This window comes from Larimichthys crocea, chromosome VIII (assembly GCF_000972845.2).
Source record: "Larimichthys crocea isolate SSNF chromosome VIII, L_crocea_2.0, whole genome shotgun sequence".
Taxonomy (NCBI): domain Eukaryota; kingdom Metazoa; phylum Chordata; class Actinopteri; family Sciaenidae; genus Larimichthys; species Larimichthys crocea.
The window spans coordinates 20306127-20323235 of NC_040018.1; the positions used below are offsets into that span (position 1 = coordinate 20306127).

Sequence of the window (17109 nt, forward strand, 5' to 3'; positions counted from 1 at the left end):
AATACACCTCAAAAGCTACACTAGGGCTGGCCTCCAAAACTACCATCAATTCGGCACAATGAATAAAAACATGAATACAGTCTGTCATTGGGTGTCATTGTGGTGGCACAGTTAAAGACAGTATGAACATATAGTCTGCATTTTGACTTACAACTGCGAATGTTCTTTATGTCACTGATGTTTTCACTTCACTGCCAGAATATTGGGCAATACTCTCATTTGTCTTTTTGTATCATGCGTACAGCCTCAATGTAGTAGCTCCCTTCAATCTAAATTATATATAGGTGATGGTCAAGGCTTACCCGCAGATATATAAATGGTTAAGATTGATTTATTGAAAGGAAAAGTTTTTCAACTGGAATGAAAAAAAGAGAGCAGGGGATTTCCACTCTTACTTAAAATGAAAAAGCTTTTGACCTACATATACAGTAGCTGCAACTGTAGTTCTCATGGTGAGGTAGGTACTGTAGTTCAGGGAATACAGGCTATACCTGAATACTGTGAGGCTGTGTGACACAAGTGTGCACACACCTTTTAAGTGGCCACATTCACCAACAACGCTGCAGAGAATAAACTGAGTATTGTTCTTTACTAAAAATTTCCTTCTCTGTCATATGGCTGTATGTGACCATGCATACCAATCTTCAGGACCAACAAACTGCTGCTCATATGAGGTATTAGTAGGGAAGATATAAAAGAAATTTAGTGGGAAAGATATAAATGACAGAACACATTACCATCAAAATTATTACCTTAGGCTTATATACACCGACATTAAATTCAGTTTACTTTTAGGTGTCTGTTAACTCATCCATGTCAACACGAGAATAAATCAGAAGCGATGCATCAATAATTCTAAAGCCCAACGGATTTTTGAGGCTAATACTAATATTGATATTTGAATATAAAAAGTCTGGTCCAAAACATGGGCATACATTTTTTTTTTTTAATCACACCTAACAACCAATACATACTAAGCAGGACATTTTACAACTAAAACCAAAATTGTCAGTGCTCTCTGGTGGATAATTTATGTAATGATGACATAAATCTATATGCCTTCAAAAAAATCTTTCTTTAAAGTTCATGTTATTTATTGATTGTGATTGTCCATTGTGATTCTTGGATATTGCTTTTGCTGGTCTAACAGGCGAGAAGAGTAAAGAATCAATCTGACTGTCTGACTCATTGACTGATTGACTAGCTTCTCATTGTTAAATCATGCATGTGCAGAGTTAGGCGTGTAATAGACTCCAGGCATATGACTCCAAATGAAAATGTGACCAGTTTGTCCTCAGTGTCTGATGGATTTTGGCTATTTTCTTCATCTTTCTATAAATGAGTTAGTGGCCTTGTCTCTAGCATTCTATGGTGTTTCTGTATTGATCCTTTCCGGTCCTGTGAACAGTGACCCATGAGGCCAGATGACTTACTGTAGCTATTGTTAGTTTTCGCTTACCCAACAGCGCAAACACATAGTGAGACAGGATGCTGAGATTAGGAGACGAAATAAAAAGCACAAGTGGCTATATATATAAAAAAGAAAGGGTAATGGTTGTTTACACTGATCTGGTGTGGAGTCCAATTTTTGGCTCCACATATTATATAGCAAAAAATCCAGCCTCGCTCACTTATCCTGTACATACAGTGATCTACTTGGCTGTTTAATTAATTTGTTTATACTTGCGTTCATAATAGAGATCAATATAAATACTGAAGCGTGCCACTACTGGACATTTTTGTGCTTATTATGTGGTAGCAAAGCTTAAAATCCTACACATGAGACTCAAATATCACTAAGTAGTTCATGCTCTAAATAGGATATTGTCTCACATTTTTGAAAAACTTACACCAAAAAAAATAAATAAAATACAGCTATAAATGAATGACCTGCTGTTTCCATTGTCATACGAAACACTCACAATGAATTAGTTTGACACAGAAAATAGTAGCCAATGCTACCTGACACAAACTCTGACAGTCTGCTCAGTTTTAAGCAATCCTTGAATGTTTCATTAACACAGACTTTCCTGACATTTTGCACAGTTTCACATGTTCTCTTTACTTATGGAAGCAATTGTTTATAATTCATTATACTCATGATGGAGACATAGCCATAGATAGAAGAGCAAACAAACCCCCTCTACCCATTAGCTTTATGCCTTCATCTCTTGTAGCTGATGTGTGCTCGTCATACTTGTGCTCTCAAGCGTGCTCGCTGGTCTGTGTTGGAGCTGTGAAGGGAGTCTCAGTAGTACTGCCACTCTTGCCAGGCCTGTCTTCAACTGGCTACAGCAGCGTCTGTATTCAGATGCTAATTCACACTCCCAAGGGCATTCTGTAACCAGGTCAGCCTTGCTTGGAATATTTATAGAGGTCTGCTGCTAGTGAAGTTTGCGGCTTGCTCCTGGGGGAGCAAAGGAGGTAGACCCTCTTTATGCTTAGTGCACCATTTCTCAAGAAAGTGTGGTTATGAAAAATGCAGATACAGGGATTGAAGAGTCTCTGCTGTTGTTTTAGGTGATCTCATGCAATTCAAAGTTCTGACTGATTTGATATCGCTGTGTTTAGCTGGCAGTTGTAAACAGGGAACGTCTCTCCTCCACAGTTCAGGCTCATAACTTGAAGGAGCTTTGATTCTAGTTTGAAACACATTATCTGGCTTTAGCCACTTAAAATACTGTACTCTTCTCGGATTGTTATAACATCCTCATTATTACCATGATTGCACCTTTTCCCATACACTTGCACTAAAATAATTTCACAATAACTCTTATATTAAGGCAATAGTTTTGCCTTTATTTGACAATTCAGTTTCCAAATGAATCAGTTGTATCTCTGATTAGACGAGGCGATAACTCATTTTACCCCAGTGCTCTATTTCTGGTTCATGCCCACAGGGTTTCTATTTTTGTGCTGAAATTGAACTAAATAAACCCTTTTAAATCAGCCTACAACAGCCTCAAACATTTAGTCATAGGTGAAAAAAACAAGACCCGAGGGGAACAGTTAGTGCTAATATTGCTCATATACTGTAGTTGTGTTGTGATGTTTTCTCCTATAGTAGGAAGTGGTCTGGTCATGTTGTTTGAGTCATCAGAGGGACAAATAGCTAAAAAGCACCCAGGATGTTCACCTCTCACTCTGAGCTACCACATTTCGTCATATCAACACTTGGAGAGGGCTGCAACCTCTCACTACACTCATCTCCCTCTGGTCTTTCTGTTTTATCATAAATCTTTTATCCCGTGAATAATATCGTTATTAATGAAGCAGCTTTCAAAGTGGCTAAGATATGATAAAATAAAATGCTATATTATATGTTATAAAGACAACAAATAGACATAAATGGTGCATGCTGTGAAAATTCTGTATTACACAATAAATAAATAAAACAAGACAAATAAGTTTATGAACACATGAATATAATGAAAAAGTGTTTCCAGTATTTCAAGACTCATCAAACAGCACATAAGAATAATCATATGTCTTATACTCAAGTAAAGTAGTTACTTTGTAGACATGTTACTTAATTAGAAGTGAAGTTACTTGTGCATCACTGCCTGACTGGTAATGGCCATGTGCAATCCTCAACAAAGATGGGACGGAAGAAAAATTGCCTCATTAGTTACTTCCATTGTCAGTTCTGGGAAAAAATCTGTTAGAATATATTATTTATTTTTTTATGTAAAAAAAATCCCTTACTTCTCAGTTTTAGCTAAGGTAGCATTAATAACTTGGCGCCATTTTTGCTAACGTATTAATTATCTTAAAACTCTTCTATCACTACATATAAACATGTATGACTGCAAACATTCATTCATGCTGATACAAAAGATGTGATGAACAGATAAGTCAAGAATCGTTGTTTCTGGAGCTGTAGTAGCTGATGAGTGTGCCATCTTCACTCCTTCACATCCTTCACATCTCTGTTGAGGGTTGTACTTGCTCAGTAGCAATCAGGGAAGTGACACTCATTGGTCACACCTGTTGGTCAACATCTTGGGTGTGTTTGAGTTGAGTCACGTAGAGTGCTTGGTAGGTAGGTAGAGTTTTTTCTACATGCTTGGAAGGCGAGGGTGAGGCGTGGGTGACTATTCATTTGGTTGTAAATCTGTAACTTCACTGCTAGGTGTCACTAAATCCTACACATTGGACCTATAATCTATGATGTGGTACAGTAATTCTAACCATAGCCCATTGGCTATGGCAAACATCCTTAATTTCAGTGGATTGTTCATTGGTATTGTGTTCACAAATTGCTAGGGATGTCCAGGTAAGACAGCACTTACACTTGCTAGGCTAGTGGGCGTACACATTCAGCACAGTGTCTCCTTTCCCTTTTCACACTTTTGATGCGAACACTAATAACACACAAAAAACACTTTGTTGCTTCTGCTAAAGATAACTAAAAAGCGTTTATGATTATGAAGCAATGACAAGTAATGTAACGTTAGCTAATACTGTTGGGTGATAGACCATTTTCACGGTAACATTACAAATTTTGAGAATAAAGGAAAAGCAGAGGTGTAAGTAATCACATCATTAATGGCTTTATTCCAAGGTGAAATAATTAAATGGAATTCGACATTTCTGGCATGAAAAACATCAGTTGGTAATGTGATTGTTTTCAGTCACTTAGTACAGCGCAATTTATTAGGGAATCGTTAACTAATTACATTTTAAAGTAACCTGAATTTGCCCAGTTTAGGCAACCAAAACTGGTTGACGTCATGGAAAGATTATAAATAAATCAGTGTTGACTGTTGGTAGCAGACACACGCCCTGGTCTCTAGGTAGAAGTGGAAGTGTTGAATGGCACTGTTGCAGCGCTACATGAAGGTCAAACTAATTCCTGACTTGGCACTGAATGGAAATGCGGGCCATATTAAGCAGTTTGAACAGGGAACAACAGCCAGCCAGAGCAAAGCTGCTTTTTTGCTGTTAATTGGTGTGCCTTTTATATTAGCACTAAACCCTTCCCTGCATTTTTGAGTAATCATTTTGACAAGTTGTTACGTAATGATAAGAAAGCAGGACATATAAATACTACTAAATATATATAGTTATTTGTCATTAACCTTTATGTGATTTAAAAAAAAAAAAATTAAATGTTTGTTGTGAGTTAGCTAATGGTATGGTAACATTATTCCTGGCATGACTTGAAACTTGGAAATATGGACTGGACTTTGGCTTTTCTGCTCTGGTGATCTTTGATCTAAGTATAACTTGTAAATTAAGAATGACAGGCAAAGATGGTCACACTTGTGGTGGCCAGTGCTTCAGCCAGCAAACTGGTGGTCGTGTCAGCCTCGACCCCATGTCCAGTCTCAACTGTCCTGCTACAATATTTAGATGTGAGAGATCCTGCTCCCCTTTATCATTTTGATTTCTTCTGTTTCTGGGAAACATCCCCATGCTCTCACAGTGTTGGACTGTGTTCATGATATACTTGTTCATTCAGCTGAATGCTGAAAACAGTTGGTTAAAACAAGCTTCTCAACATTGATTTCTTGATTTTTATAATGATTTTTGTACTGGAGGACAGAGGATTTTCATCTTTCGCTGTGTAAATTCACTGTGCGACAGTGCAACTTTGTGCCTGAATGTCCATCTAAGAACACATGTTCCTGTGTGTGTTGGAGCAAGAGTTAGCTGGTTATACTATCAGCCACGTGCAGGTTTTTCTGCTCCAGTGAGCTCTGATCTATGTGTGGTGTGTGACCATGCATGTCAACACCGAAATTCAGGATTTACTGCTACTGTTGATACCTCTACACTTTCCCTACACAGCACACACACGCACACTCTGGAGTTTCCTACCAATCAATTGTATTTTTGTTCCCCAGATTTAAGGCACCTGTGAAATTAGGTTTATATCAGCAGCCTATAGCCTATCTTTTTGGTCTGGCTTTATCTAGTGCAGCTGCAGACTTGCTGGTAGAGGAGATGGCTCTATCATGTGTAGCCGTGCTGAAAGTAGCTTAGCTGATCGCTGTCCATGGTACCCACTTGCAGCTTAGCTTCTCTTTGAGTGCTGTCTCTCTGTGGATGAGCAGATTTTGGTGTTGCCTCACCGAGTGACTATATATATATATATTGTACTTACACCAAAAGTGTACCGTCTCTACAAAAATCAACTGGTTGCAATTGGTTTCATGTTGACGAGAAAGCATTTTTAATGTTTTTAAAATATCAGTGACTCCATGAGGATCATCATCATGAAAAGATTTGCACTTGTGGTGAACGCTAATGGCACTCTAAAGCACTCTGGGTAATAGCATGAACCAAACCCTAGCCTATGTACTGTGTTTTCAATGAATGCACAGGTCCAGAATTATTGATATTTTAATGGCTATCAATTCATATTTTCATGGTGTGTGTATGTGTGTGTGTGTTTCTTTTAACTGGTGTCAACATTCAAGTGAAGAGACAAAACTAAATTTAATAGATTGCAGCAACATTTCAAAAAGAGGCTAATTTATCATTGTCTTATGCTGCATTAGAGATGCAGTAATGGCATGTGTCACCAGTGTGTCGTGTCGTTTTAATCTGAGCAGCAATTTGATCTTTCTCTAGTTAACAGCTGTTTTCTGTTTGTAGCACATTAGATCATGATTATGCTGCCATTTATCACCCATGGATCAATAGCACAGTAATTACACCTCTGCTTATGTAAAGGACTTGCCCTCTTCCAGTTCATCTCTAAAATGGCAATGTGATACCAACAGTTTATGCTTACCTAATGTCCCATGTCTCCATACCTATGACTGCTAACTGAAGTAATGTCATCAATCAGAGACTTAATTTTTAATCTATGCTGCACTGACTTAAAATATTCCACATGCACAGAATGACATTTAACCTTTAGCTGTGCGCTTTCTGTTGTATAACCGAGCTTTCTCTACTGGTTCTACTTTGTACAGTATCCCTCTGTTTGAAGCCATTCTCCCTGAGGCACATGTTGACTCGGTCTCCATTTCTGCATAAATTATTTGGCAAAACAGAATGGTGTCATCAGGCGGTAATAGCGTGCTAACTAAGTGTGTGTGTTTTCCAGAGAGCTGCCCTTTCCTAACACTTCACCCTCCTGTCATTTTCTCCTTTCAGACAGCAGTGCTTTGGACACACAGGTTTTAAGTCATTGTTTATCATCCACCATGTGAACACTTGTGATTTCCTTGCATGTGCATGTGTTTGTAAAAATGCTTTATGGTGTGATGAGTGTGGATTTTGGATTTGAAATAATACCTGAGTGTATCTGTGAGTGTGTGTGTGTGTGTTTGTTTCTCTGTAGATGAATTGAAGTGATATCTGTAGGTATAAAAGAGAATGCAGCATGTTCCTTTTAGCCCTCTTATCGTGACATTTTGTGATGGTTGTCCTTTTATTCCTCTGAGAAAGTGATTTGTGTTTCAAACTGACCATTTTGGTAAGTGAGGAGTGAGTGTTGCAACATAGGCAAATCTGGCCTGAAGCACCAAGAGCGGCAAAACTCTCAGTCTTGAGCCCACAAATTACATTGATGTGGAATAATTTGGTCTTTTGCCTGTAGTGCTTCCCTCCCTTCTCGCTGTGCTGTACTCCTCCTCTCCTATCATTTATCTTATCCTGGATTGACCTCCAAATGTACTGTACTTTCCCAAGTACATTATGTTATACTGTATGTTTCATTTGTTTTAATTTCGCTGCTGTTTGCTTTGTGTTTTGTTGTGTGCACTTGCCTTGTAGTTTCTCATTTTACAGTGTGTGCTTCTTCTCTCTGCAGCCTCGAAGTGTTTTGGATCCCAAAGTGCTCGGCTTGCAGTCTGGAGGGTGAGTTGTGGCTCACTTCCTGATCTGATCGGTTCACAATTACACAAATCGGAGCTGCTGCGCTATTTTGTACCTCCGCACTGAGGCACATGTAGCAGAAATATTGCAGACATGCTGATTCCCTGGCTGGCAGCCCCAGTTAAGTTCGTGAGTTCTTTGTTGTGTGCTATACCACAAAAAGAAGATGGATATACATGATCAAAACATCTGGAAACATATATATGAATGTATGAACGATAAATAATGAAATTCTAAATCTAAATTGAATGAAGCCAACTGTTGTCATATGAAGTCATGGGTGGAAAATGGCTAATAATCATATTTAGCCTCCATTAACCAGCATGGCTATGCCAACTGCAGCATGCATTAGGCATAAAGGCAGCAAGAGCCAGGGGCCCTATGGCGAGGGCCAGCACAGCTTGTCACGTTGTGTGTCTTCAGGGTTGTACCGCTGATGCCGCTGAGAGGGCTGACAGAAAAGCTTGAGGAGCTTTATCTGTGTGGAGGCACTGGAGTCTCCATGTCATGCTGAGGTCATTAAAGAGGCTTTGAGTGACAGTTGAGGTGATGCCACTGAGAGCCTCACGGGAAAGGAGCAAGACTGGTACACACAAGAGATTTGGAAGATGGAGAGAGCAAGTGAAGAGGAACTGAAGTGTTGTCCTGACAACTGAGAAAAAGTCCTCTTAAAGTTGGAGCGTGAGATCTGATGGTCAATATTCACAGTAAATCAAGGCATCATTGCAGCAATACATGTAATATGTAAATAACAGAGAGATGGGGAGTCTCTGGGAACAGCAGCAGCTGAGAGGGATTACACGAAGCTCCATTGTAGGTGGTCGACACCATGCGAAGTGAAGAGCAGGGGGTGGGACAGGTTAGGCAGGATGCATGATCCATGGTGTTTGCCGGCTGTGTAAATCAAGGCTCCCCTTTCACCGTAGTAATGTCTCCCCCAGCATGGCATTATTATGATATTAATACACCTTAAATCTGTCTGCTTCTCCAGGGCTGGCAGTATTCTTTATGGTATTGACAGCATGCCAGATTTACGCCGCAAGAGGACAGTGCCTCTTGTCCGAGACCTGGTGAGTCATCTGCCTCAACAAGGTTATGTGTGATTTATGTGAAATGTATCCGAGTGACCCCCCCACCCCATTACACCACATTGGTGGAATCCTACTCCGTGTGAGTATGGATCCCCGCTGAAGACAATAATAACTTTACTGTGAATCTGATGAAATGTGCTAGTGCTTTAGAGTGACAGTGTTTGTTTCTTATCATTATATAATATCATAGGGCTTGCACATCTGAGCATAGCCTTAATGTAATTTCTGCAATGATATTGTTAATTAAAACACAAGTTGATTTGTGATTTTAATTAAGTGTGTGATAGCACACGGTTGGAATTTAAAATACTTTCCTCGCATACATGGACTTGCTGTGTAATTTCCAACTGAAATGACTTTTATAAAATCACATAAACCTTCATTGTGATAAAAACAAGACTGTGAGGAGTTGATTGGTGATAAAAGCAACCACTTAAAACTCTGGCCATTTAGTGTACAGCGCTGCCTATTGGGAATTTTAAAAGTAACCTTAGCCGTAACTCTGTGGCTTGATTAATTAGCCTAGAGAGGGTGTTTAAGAGATAGCATCACAGTGATGTTCTCCCATTTGCTTTTATTGTAGCATAATGTGTCATAACATATCCCAGAGAGAGGCCTGTTGCAGTGCAGTCCACTTTAGCACAGTGCCACATGGTTAGTCTCTGCGAAAGACAACAGGCTGTTGTGATGAAAATGTCTGTTTATAACTGTTTGTCCTTTATGTGCTGCACAGTCTGTGTCTGTCTTGTGTACGTTTGTCTCCCATCTTCATGTATCTTAGACAAAAGGATGCAGAACTCTTAAACAAAGTTACTTAAAAACAACCTGTTTGATACTTCAGCAGTCTACTCTTGAAAAATTTTGAGATTCTTGTCAAATAATATGATTATGAAGGATGATGTCGTACACGTAGATGCTGATGAATGTTTATATCTCAGTGAACAACATGAGTTGATGCTGTATTTGTCCATATCTCTCATGAAATTAATAACCAACAATGTCTTGGTAAGTATGGGTTGTCGTTTTTTATTTTTTATTTTTTTGGATTTTGCGTGTATATTTTCCATTCCTACATAGACCCATAACAGCTATGGGTGATATTTTTCAGTGAGTTGTCAGATTTCAGCCTCGCCGATGCTTGGACATTTTTCTTCCTTTCTTTCTTTTTTCCTTTCTTTTTATTTTTTTGTTGCTCGGCAGGTGACGAAAAATTACATTTAACTTGAAATGTTGACAACTCAGCCCAAAAATATATCCGAGAGACTTCATTGACTTGTGATTTAACTGTGTGAGGCTTTTAAATCATGTAAAAGTGACACTGAGCAAGCCTTTTACACGTGGGATGAAGTCAGTAGTCAGCAAACGAATTGGTCCCCTTTTCATGCCTCTCCTTTGTCAATGTCCCCCATTTGCTGTGTGATTGCTTCAGGGCAGCAACAGCGTTTGATTGGAACAGACAGCAGGGTTCCCCCTTACTATGGCGGGATGCAAAAACATAAGCGAACAAAAAATGAAAGTCGAAACTGGATTCCCAAAGCATTGAACACTATATTGTAGCTTATGAGACAATATCTGGACATACAGGGTCATATTGTATTGCCCGTAGCATCCTCAGCAGTACTGGTGCATGTTGATAAACTTACATAAACACTCACAGTTCATGTAGAGGTCACGTTCCCTCTTACATTCTCCATGGCTTCCATGGATCTTTACCATAGCTGGGCTGTACAGACAAGGGGGTCGTGGTAAAGACTGATCCAATATTGTCAGCTGTCCATGTCTGCATTCCTCTATTACGTAACTTCCTCCACTATGGGATAAATGGTTTATCAATCTCTGGTCACCAAACTCAATGGATATTAATATAACATCTAATTTACATGTGTGTGTATATCTGTACGTCTGTGCGTGTGTGTTTCCTGTTTTGTGTTTGTGAGAGTGCCTTGTGTGGGCGTGTACTATTTAATGTTTCAGTACGTTTGTGAATGTCTGAGCACTTGCTTGTGTGTGTGTGTGTGTGTGTGTGTGTGTGTGTGTAAGAGAGAGAGAGGGTCGGTGTCGTGCAGTGCAGCTGGCTTCACCCATACGTGAGTGTGTGTGTCTTCAGTGTTTCTCTGTTTGTGTTAAACTAATGTGCAGAGCAGACAGCAGAAAATATGATCAAAGCTTCATCCAACAGAGAACTTAATATAAATGCCAAGCATGACTGCAGTTTAGTAACTTCCAGTGCATGAGTGGATAAAGAATCATGCAACGGCTGTGTAATCTCTCTTGATGGATAGTTGAATCTTTCTAGAGCTCTATGCCCTAATCAGCAGTCCTGCATGGCAGTTGAGACACCTATGCGCTCAGTATGGATAATACATACAATTCCTCTGCTGTTTGTACTTTCAGCATTCAACCTTCCGCTCCTCTTCTAATTCAATTACTTTCTTTCTTTCATTCTCTATTAATTGCCTTCTGGAAAACACAGGCTTTGGTAAGATAATGTTTCATCTGTGTTTGTGCATATATTAAGAGCAATAGATGTTCTGTCTCATCAAGTTTTTTCTGTAATTCATTTCTACTCAGGCTTTGTCTGCTCAAAAAAAAAAAAACTGCATTAAACTGCAGCTAAAATCTAAAAATCTCTCTTTTCTTTTTCTTCTTCTTCTTCTTCTACTACTTCTCTCAGACCCTCACTGCTCGAAAGGCAGGCATCTCGTTTGCTCTGGTGAACCGGTCCACCCTCAATAATGAGGACCTGGTGAGTATGAGTACTAACATACCTACAATGCCTGCATGGAAAATAATTGTCTGTTTATTTCAGACTCTTGGTGGGTAATGGGGCACAGGGTGGTTCTGTAGGGATGTGAGGTGCTAAACATGTGTTCTCATTATAGTTAAGGTGGTGTTTGAAGAGAAGGGCGCTGAGAGCCGGACATTCTTTTATAGCTGTGCTGTTTTCTGAAGCCGCTGTACTTCCAGGCCTGGGATCATGTTGCCAGGAACACGGGGTTCCAAAATGAAAATGAGCTGGATGCATTAGTTACTTATTTCTTTAGATCTATAAATGCCATGCCATCGTTTGTCTGTCTGCCTGTCTCTGTGTATAGTACATACCGTAGTTTATTAAATTAGTCTCTGTGGCCAACAGCTCAGTCCTGCTTCTTCAGTCAGATCATGTGGCTTAATTCAATAGATGGCCCCATCATTTCATTTAGACAACACCCTATGATTAACAACAAGCACTTGCATTGACGAAGACAGGGCTATAGAAAAAGGGTAGAAAGTCTCAGTCGATGGTGTGAGACACTTCTGTGTTGACCTCTAAAGCTCTCTCTGCATTAATTGATTGCAATTCTTCCCTCCCAGAGGGAAGACTGTGTTATAGGAGGCAAACAGCAGGGGAAAGCGGTTTCCCAACAAGGCAAATAAGCAGACAATTTCATATCCACCGATGTGCAACCAGGGGCTGCCTAAGCCTACAAGATTACACTGGGTTTAAATCTGCTGTGTACATCATGCACAAATATTTCACCTTTTCAAATGAGAGACGTGCCACTCAGTTTGTGCACACTGATTTGTGTACACGTCCCTATCACTTATCTATACCACATGCTTGACTTCGTCTTTGTGGTCCACATGCCCAGTTGTACTAAAGTGACATTGTCTTGATTGCTTACTAATAGCAATGGAGTTGATTAAAGGGGCTTTAGGGATGAACAACTCATGTCCCAGATGAGAGATGAAAGATGCTCTGTTCTAATTAGTGTACTGCTTCTTGGGCAAATTTGGAGATTGCTCCACAGCAGAAAGTAAGGAGTTGAACTTTAGGCATAGATGTCCAATAATCTGATTCAGGGTAAACATGGAAGAGCTAAGAGAGAGTTATAATTGGTGGTCGAGGGGAGTTGAGTTCCGAGCAAAGCTGCATATTGTGTGGTCTTGGTAAGTAGGACGAGCAGATGTCAGAGTTTTATCTGCTGCATTAAATCCAGGAGAGTGCTTTCCTGTGAGGACTGCGAGAGTACTCTGTAAATGACCATATGCTGTTTAAGAGTGTAGAGGAATTAGGGGAAGAGAAGAGAAAGAACAGAAGTGAAGGGTGAGAAAAGGAGGGAAATGATGAGAGGAGATCAGAGCTAAGACTGATTTGCCATCATGACCTCATGGCCCTGATGTCACTGATGAGGCAGCCATGTTAAACAATCAGCACTCTCCTCCCTGAAGAGATGTTTGAACCTGTTTAGAGTGCTTCCTTCTTTTATCCTCTTGCTGTCTCATGTCTGGCTCACCTCTTTCATTTTGTTTCTCTTTCGACTTAAGACGTTTTAATTTGATTCAATTGTCTTAGTCTGTCATTGCTGACATATACAAGTATCTCTCTCTCTCTTGATCATGTGCTCTTTTTGCATCATGTTTCCAATGTATCTGCTTTTTAGAGCAGAAAGGAACATTATGTGTGGCCTAGCTAACGACACGTGTGTCTGCTCAATGTTCTGAGCTGCATGTGATCTGAGCACCAAAGCCTTTTAACAGTGACTGTCAACATACATCCAAACTTACCTGCTTTGACAAAGACAGGGGCAAAGAGAGGAAGCCACGATCTGACACGGGTCAAGGACTGTCTGTAAATAAGATGTGATGCTGTGTTGCTCCGAGTCAGTTCAGCTATCATCACGCAGATTGTTAGCTTTAAAAATACACTACATTGATTTTAACTTGCTTACCTGTGACTTCTGTAAGTAATTCTGGGATAATTTTGTGAATGTTACCCGACAGAAAAGAACATTAGATTGAGTGTAAAATCTTGCAACTGACTAGATTTCATGCCAAGACAATGTTCTTTGTGAAAACACGGATTCTCTGTTAGGGCTGAGATGTTACAGTAGTTAAAGCAAAAGATTAGATGTGTCGAAGGCTGGAACAGGATGAAGGAGGATGGCAGTGTCAGTGAGGTGGTTGACAAGGACAATAGGTGGTGAAATTGGAAAGGAGGGGTGAAAGGAGGAGGAGAGATTAGATTCTTCTCTGTCATGTTGCTCTCAGGCAGAGGCTGCAGCTGTCAATCAATTCTAGCAGTGTCTTGCACAAAATCAGTAACCGGTGTTACCTCCCAGTGTAACACATGAGACTCACACATGCAGCACTCTTCCCACATCTGCCGCACAGTGTGACACATAGTGTCAGGACTGGGAATGATGAGACCAAAAAGAGAGAGATAGATAGAGAGAGAGATAGACAGAGAGAGACAGACAGAGAGGTGAATGTAAAAAGACAGAAACAGACTGTGTCAGTGGAAAAAGCTGAATCGTAAAATACTATTCACAAAGTGCTCAAAGAAAATGCCAAAGCTCAGCTAACATGCCCAGCACCATTCAGAACATTTAGTAGGCTGGTAAAATAGAGGCTGAAAAGATAGATATTTACCTGATAATTTAACTCACCGAAGAACGAAAACAGATATTGAGAGGTCTCTGAGATTTCCCACGCTCATAGAAATTTTGGCTCACTCAGCTCCTGCAGTTAGTATCAGACGGTTCAGTATTAAATTTAGTGAGGAGCAGGCTTCCGGGTGTGGCCCCGGTCTGGCTCGCATGTAAGTTGTGGATAAATCTCAGACATCTGCTTCATCTCATCGTTCTAAGATTAAAAGAGAAATCTCTCTGTCTCCCTCTATGTTTCATTAAAGGTCCTCCGGGGTTCAGCAAGCCTCTCTGTTGCATCAGCAAGGTTTCACAGTGTTAGATAGCCTTGTTGTCCTGTCATCTGGTGTCATTTAATCTTCCGTGTAAGTGTATGTGTGTGTATATTTGTGGGACCAAGTGAGTGGTGCAGTAGCCTTCGCTGTATAGTGCAGAGCTACTGTTCAGGTGTTAAAACTTTGGGGGCTGTCAGTAGAGAGAGGAGTGGAGGAGAAGGGTGGAGTGGAATGGAGAGCAAGTACCACTTGAAGATTTATTTAACCACCATACATCTCCCTCTCTTTCTCTGTCACTTTCTCTCTTGCCTGCTCTCCCTCTCTCTCAATCCGGATAATGCTCACTTTTAAAAACCTTATTTACAGCATCCATTGATTCTGCCTTCAAGAATTGGCAAGTCCCGGTCCGTTTTCCAGTCCTTGTGGATGGCAGGGCTGCTGCAGTAAAGCATTCAATTTGAAGAGGCTTCTGTTACACAGCAATCGGTCCAGACAGACCTCTAGTAGACTTAGTCAGTAAACCACTCCATGTGAACAAAGTCTGTGGGCTAAGGATGCTGTTAATCTAAGTTCAATGAGATGTAAGCGTGATTTACTCTCATACAGCTTATCCATGATAAGGTAATCAGAAAAGGATCAACAAAACCCCCTCTACGTTAAGCTCTTGGAATAATGTAATCCGTTCGATCGCTCGCCTTAATAAAAGAAGCTGAAGATTGCTGCACTTTTGATGAGTGATAACTGCAGCCAACTTACATAATTGCCAAGATTATTGTTATGCAAAAGTATATTTTAAATTTAACTCAGACTGCAGATCAATATGAATTAAGCCCACTGAAGCTGTTTCTGTTAAACTTCAAAACTTAAACTAGGACTTTATGTTATGACATTAGGCTATTGTGGTCCCTCAGCAGGAAGGCAAAAGTATTCCTGTTTTTTATTACTTATCTCAAGATGTATTCAACATTTCTGAAAAGCAATTTATGTACAAAGTTGTTTATTGACTTTTGGAGTTTTTATTAAATCTTTTTTCCTCAATCTCACGGTGCCTTGAGAATTTAACAACACATCCTCTGTTTCTGTTTCCCCCTATATTGTTCATCATTTTGTCATCATACCTTATTATTTCTTACACTTTCGCAATGCCTTTTATTTCTTTTCAGAAACTACATGTCTTCAAGAAGACTCTCCAGGCCTTGATCTATCCAATTTCATCCACAACACCCCATAACTTCGAGGTGTGGACGGCGACTGCACCCACCTACTGTCATGAGTGCGAGGGGCTGCTGTGGGGCATCGCCCGTCAGGGCATGCGCTGCTCTGAGTGTGGCGTTAAATGTCACGAAAAGTGCCAGGACCTGCTCAATGCAGATTGTTTACAAAGTAAGGAACAAGGTTCATTCTTTATTACTTTGATCTCCTGTTCACAGAGACTCAATCTCACTTGCCTTTGCGAGGAAAGTGCTGCACGGGTTTGTGTGAAAGTATGAATCGTGGCTTGAAGGGATAGCACCTCATACAACACCACTTCAAAAAACTATGCCACTAGTTACTGTGTTATCTACAGTAGACAGCATTCAGCATGCTCCCGAATTGGAGAAGCATATCGAAGGACAAAGGACTGCTATGGACTGGGTCAGCAGACACATGTGTTTTAGCCACATGAAAAAGGTCCACCTAAAGAAATCAGTATCTGTTTAAGTGTACAAATGACGCATGCGTATGGTGAGCATACTCTCACGGCTTTACAGTACCTTGCTGTCAGATCTGTGGCAGCTGTGCGTGGCACAGTTGTGCTTAGTTCTACAATTCTACGGTTGTGACACAATGTAGTACAGAGAGAAAGCTAAGATAAGATGAAGATTAGATAAAGCAGTTGTTTCTTTACATGACCAAAATACGTTTTTCTGCTGACCCTGTCCACAGCCGCACAGCTATCCTTATCATATCTAACATGTATTTAAATTTCTAGGCTGCATTCATGTTCATTTTGCTACATGTTTTTCCATAGTTCCATAGTGTATTTTGTGTTGCTGGCTAATAGACAAATTATAAATCAATGTTAAAATCTGTTAACATCCTGCTATTTCACAGTGCTAGTGTGCCACTTCATCTGCAATGTTTTAGTGTTACATATTTCTTCTCTATATTTCTATAAATACCAACACTATACTGTAAATCCTACACATGAATGCTCTTATAGGGATTTGTGTAATGCATATTGCATATCCCCTCACTCATTGCACTACGAGTGACATGGTGCGTTTACCTTCCTCACTTAGTCACAGGCACTCATTACATTCTCCAATCAGCTTTTCCAATCAGGCACAACCCTGTTGTTACAGTGTACACTAATAGGAACAATGTGACATGCAGGATTCAGGATGATCCTCACGGCAATCCTCACACACTCTAAGTGGATTAGCTGCACCCAGGCTCTTATGAAATGCAGTGTTTATAATAGTTTTATTCTAGCATAACTATGTTTTATAATTCAAACTG

General features: G+C 40.1%; 1 protein-coding gene across 2 annotated transcripts in view; it reads left to right on the forward strand.

The window, feature by feature from the left end:
• Nucleotides 1-17109, forward strand: part of unc13c (unc-13 homolog C (C. elegans)) — a 95581-nt gene that overhangs the window by 11755 nt on the left and 66717 nt on the right. For both annotated transcript variants that reach the window (XM_019278897.2, XM_010731848.3), the window contains exons 3-8: nucleotides 7111-7133; nucleotides 7769-7815; nucleotides 8825-8903; nucleotides 11398-11403; nucleotides 11599-11670; nucleotides 15771-15990. In XM_019278897.2, coding sequence (XP_019134442.2) covers nucleotides 7111-7133; nucleotides 7769-7815; nucleotides 8825-8903; nucleotides 11398-11403; nucleotides 11599-11670; nucleotides 15771-15990 — 447 coding nt within the window. The remainder of the gene's footprint in view (nucleotides 1-7110; nucleotides 7134-7768; nucleotides 7816-8824; nucleotides 8904-11397; nucleotides 11404-11598; nucleotides 11671-15770; nucleotides 15991-17109) is intronic.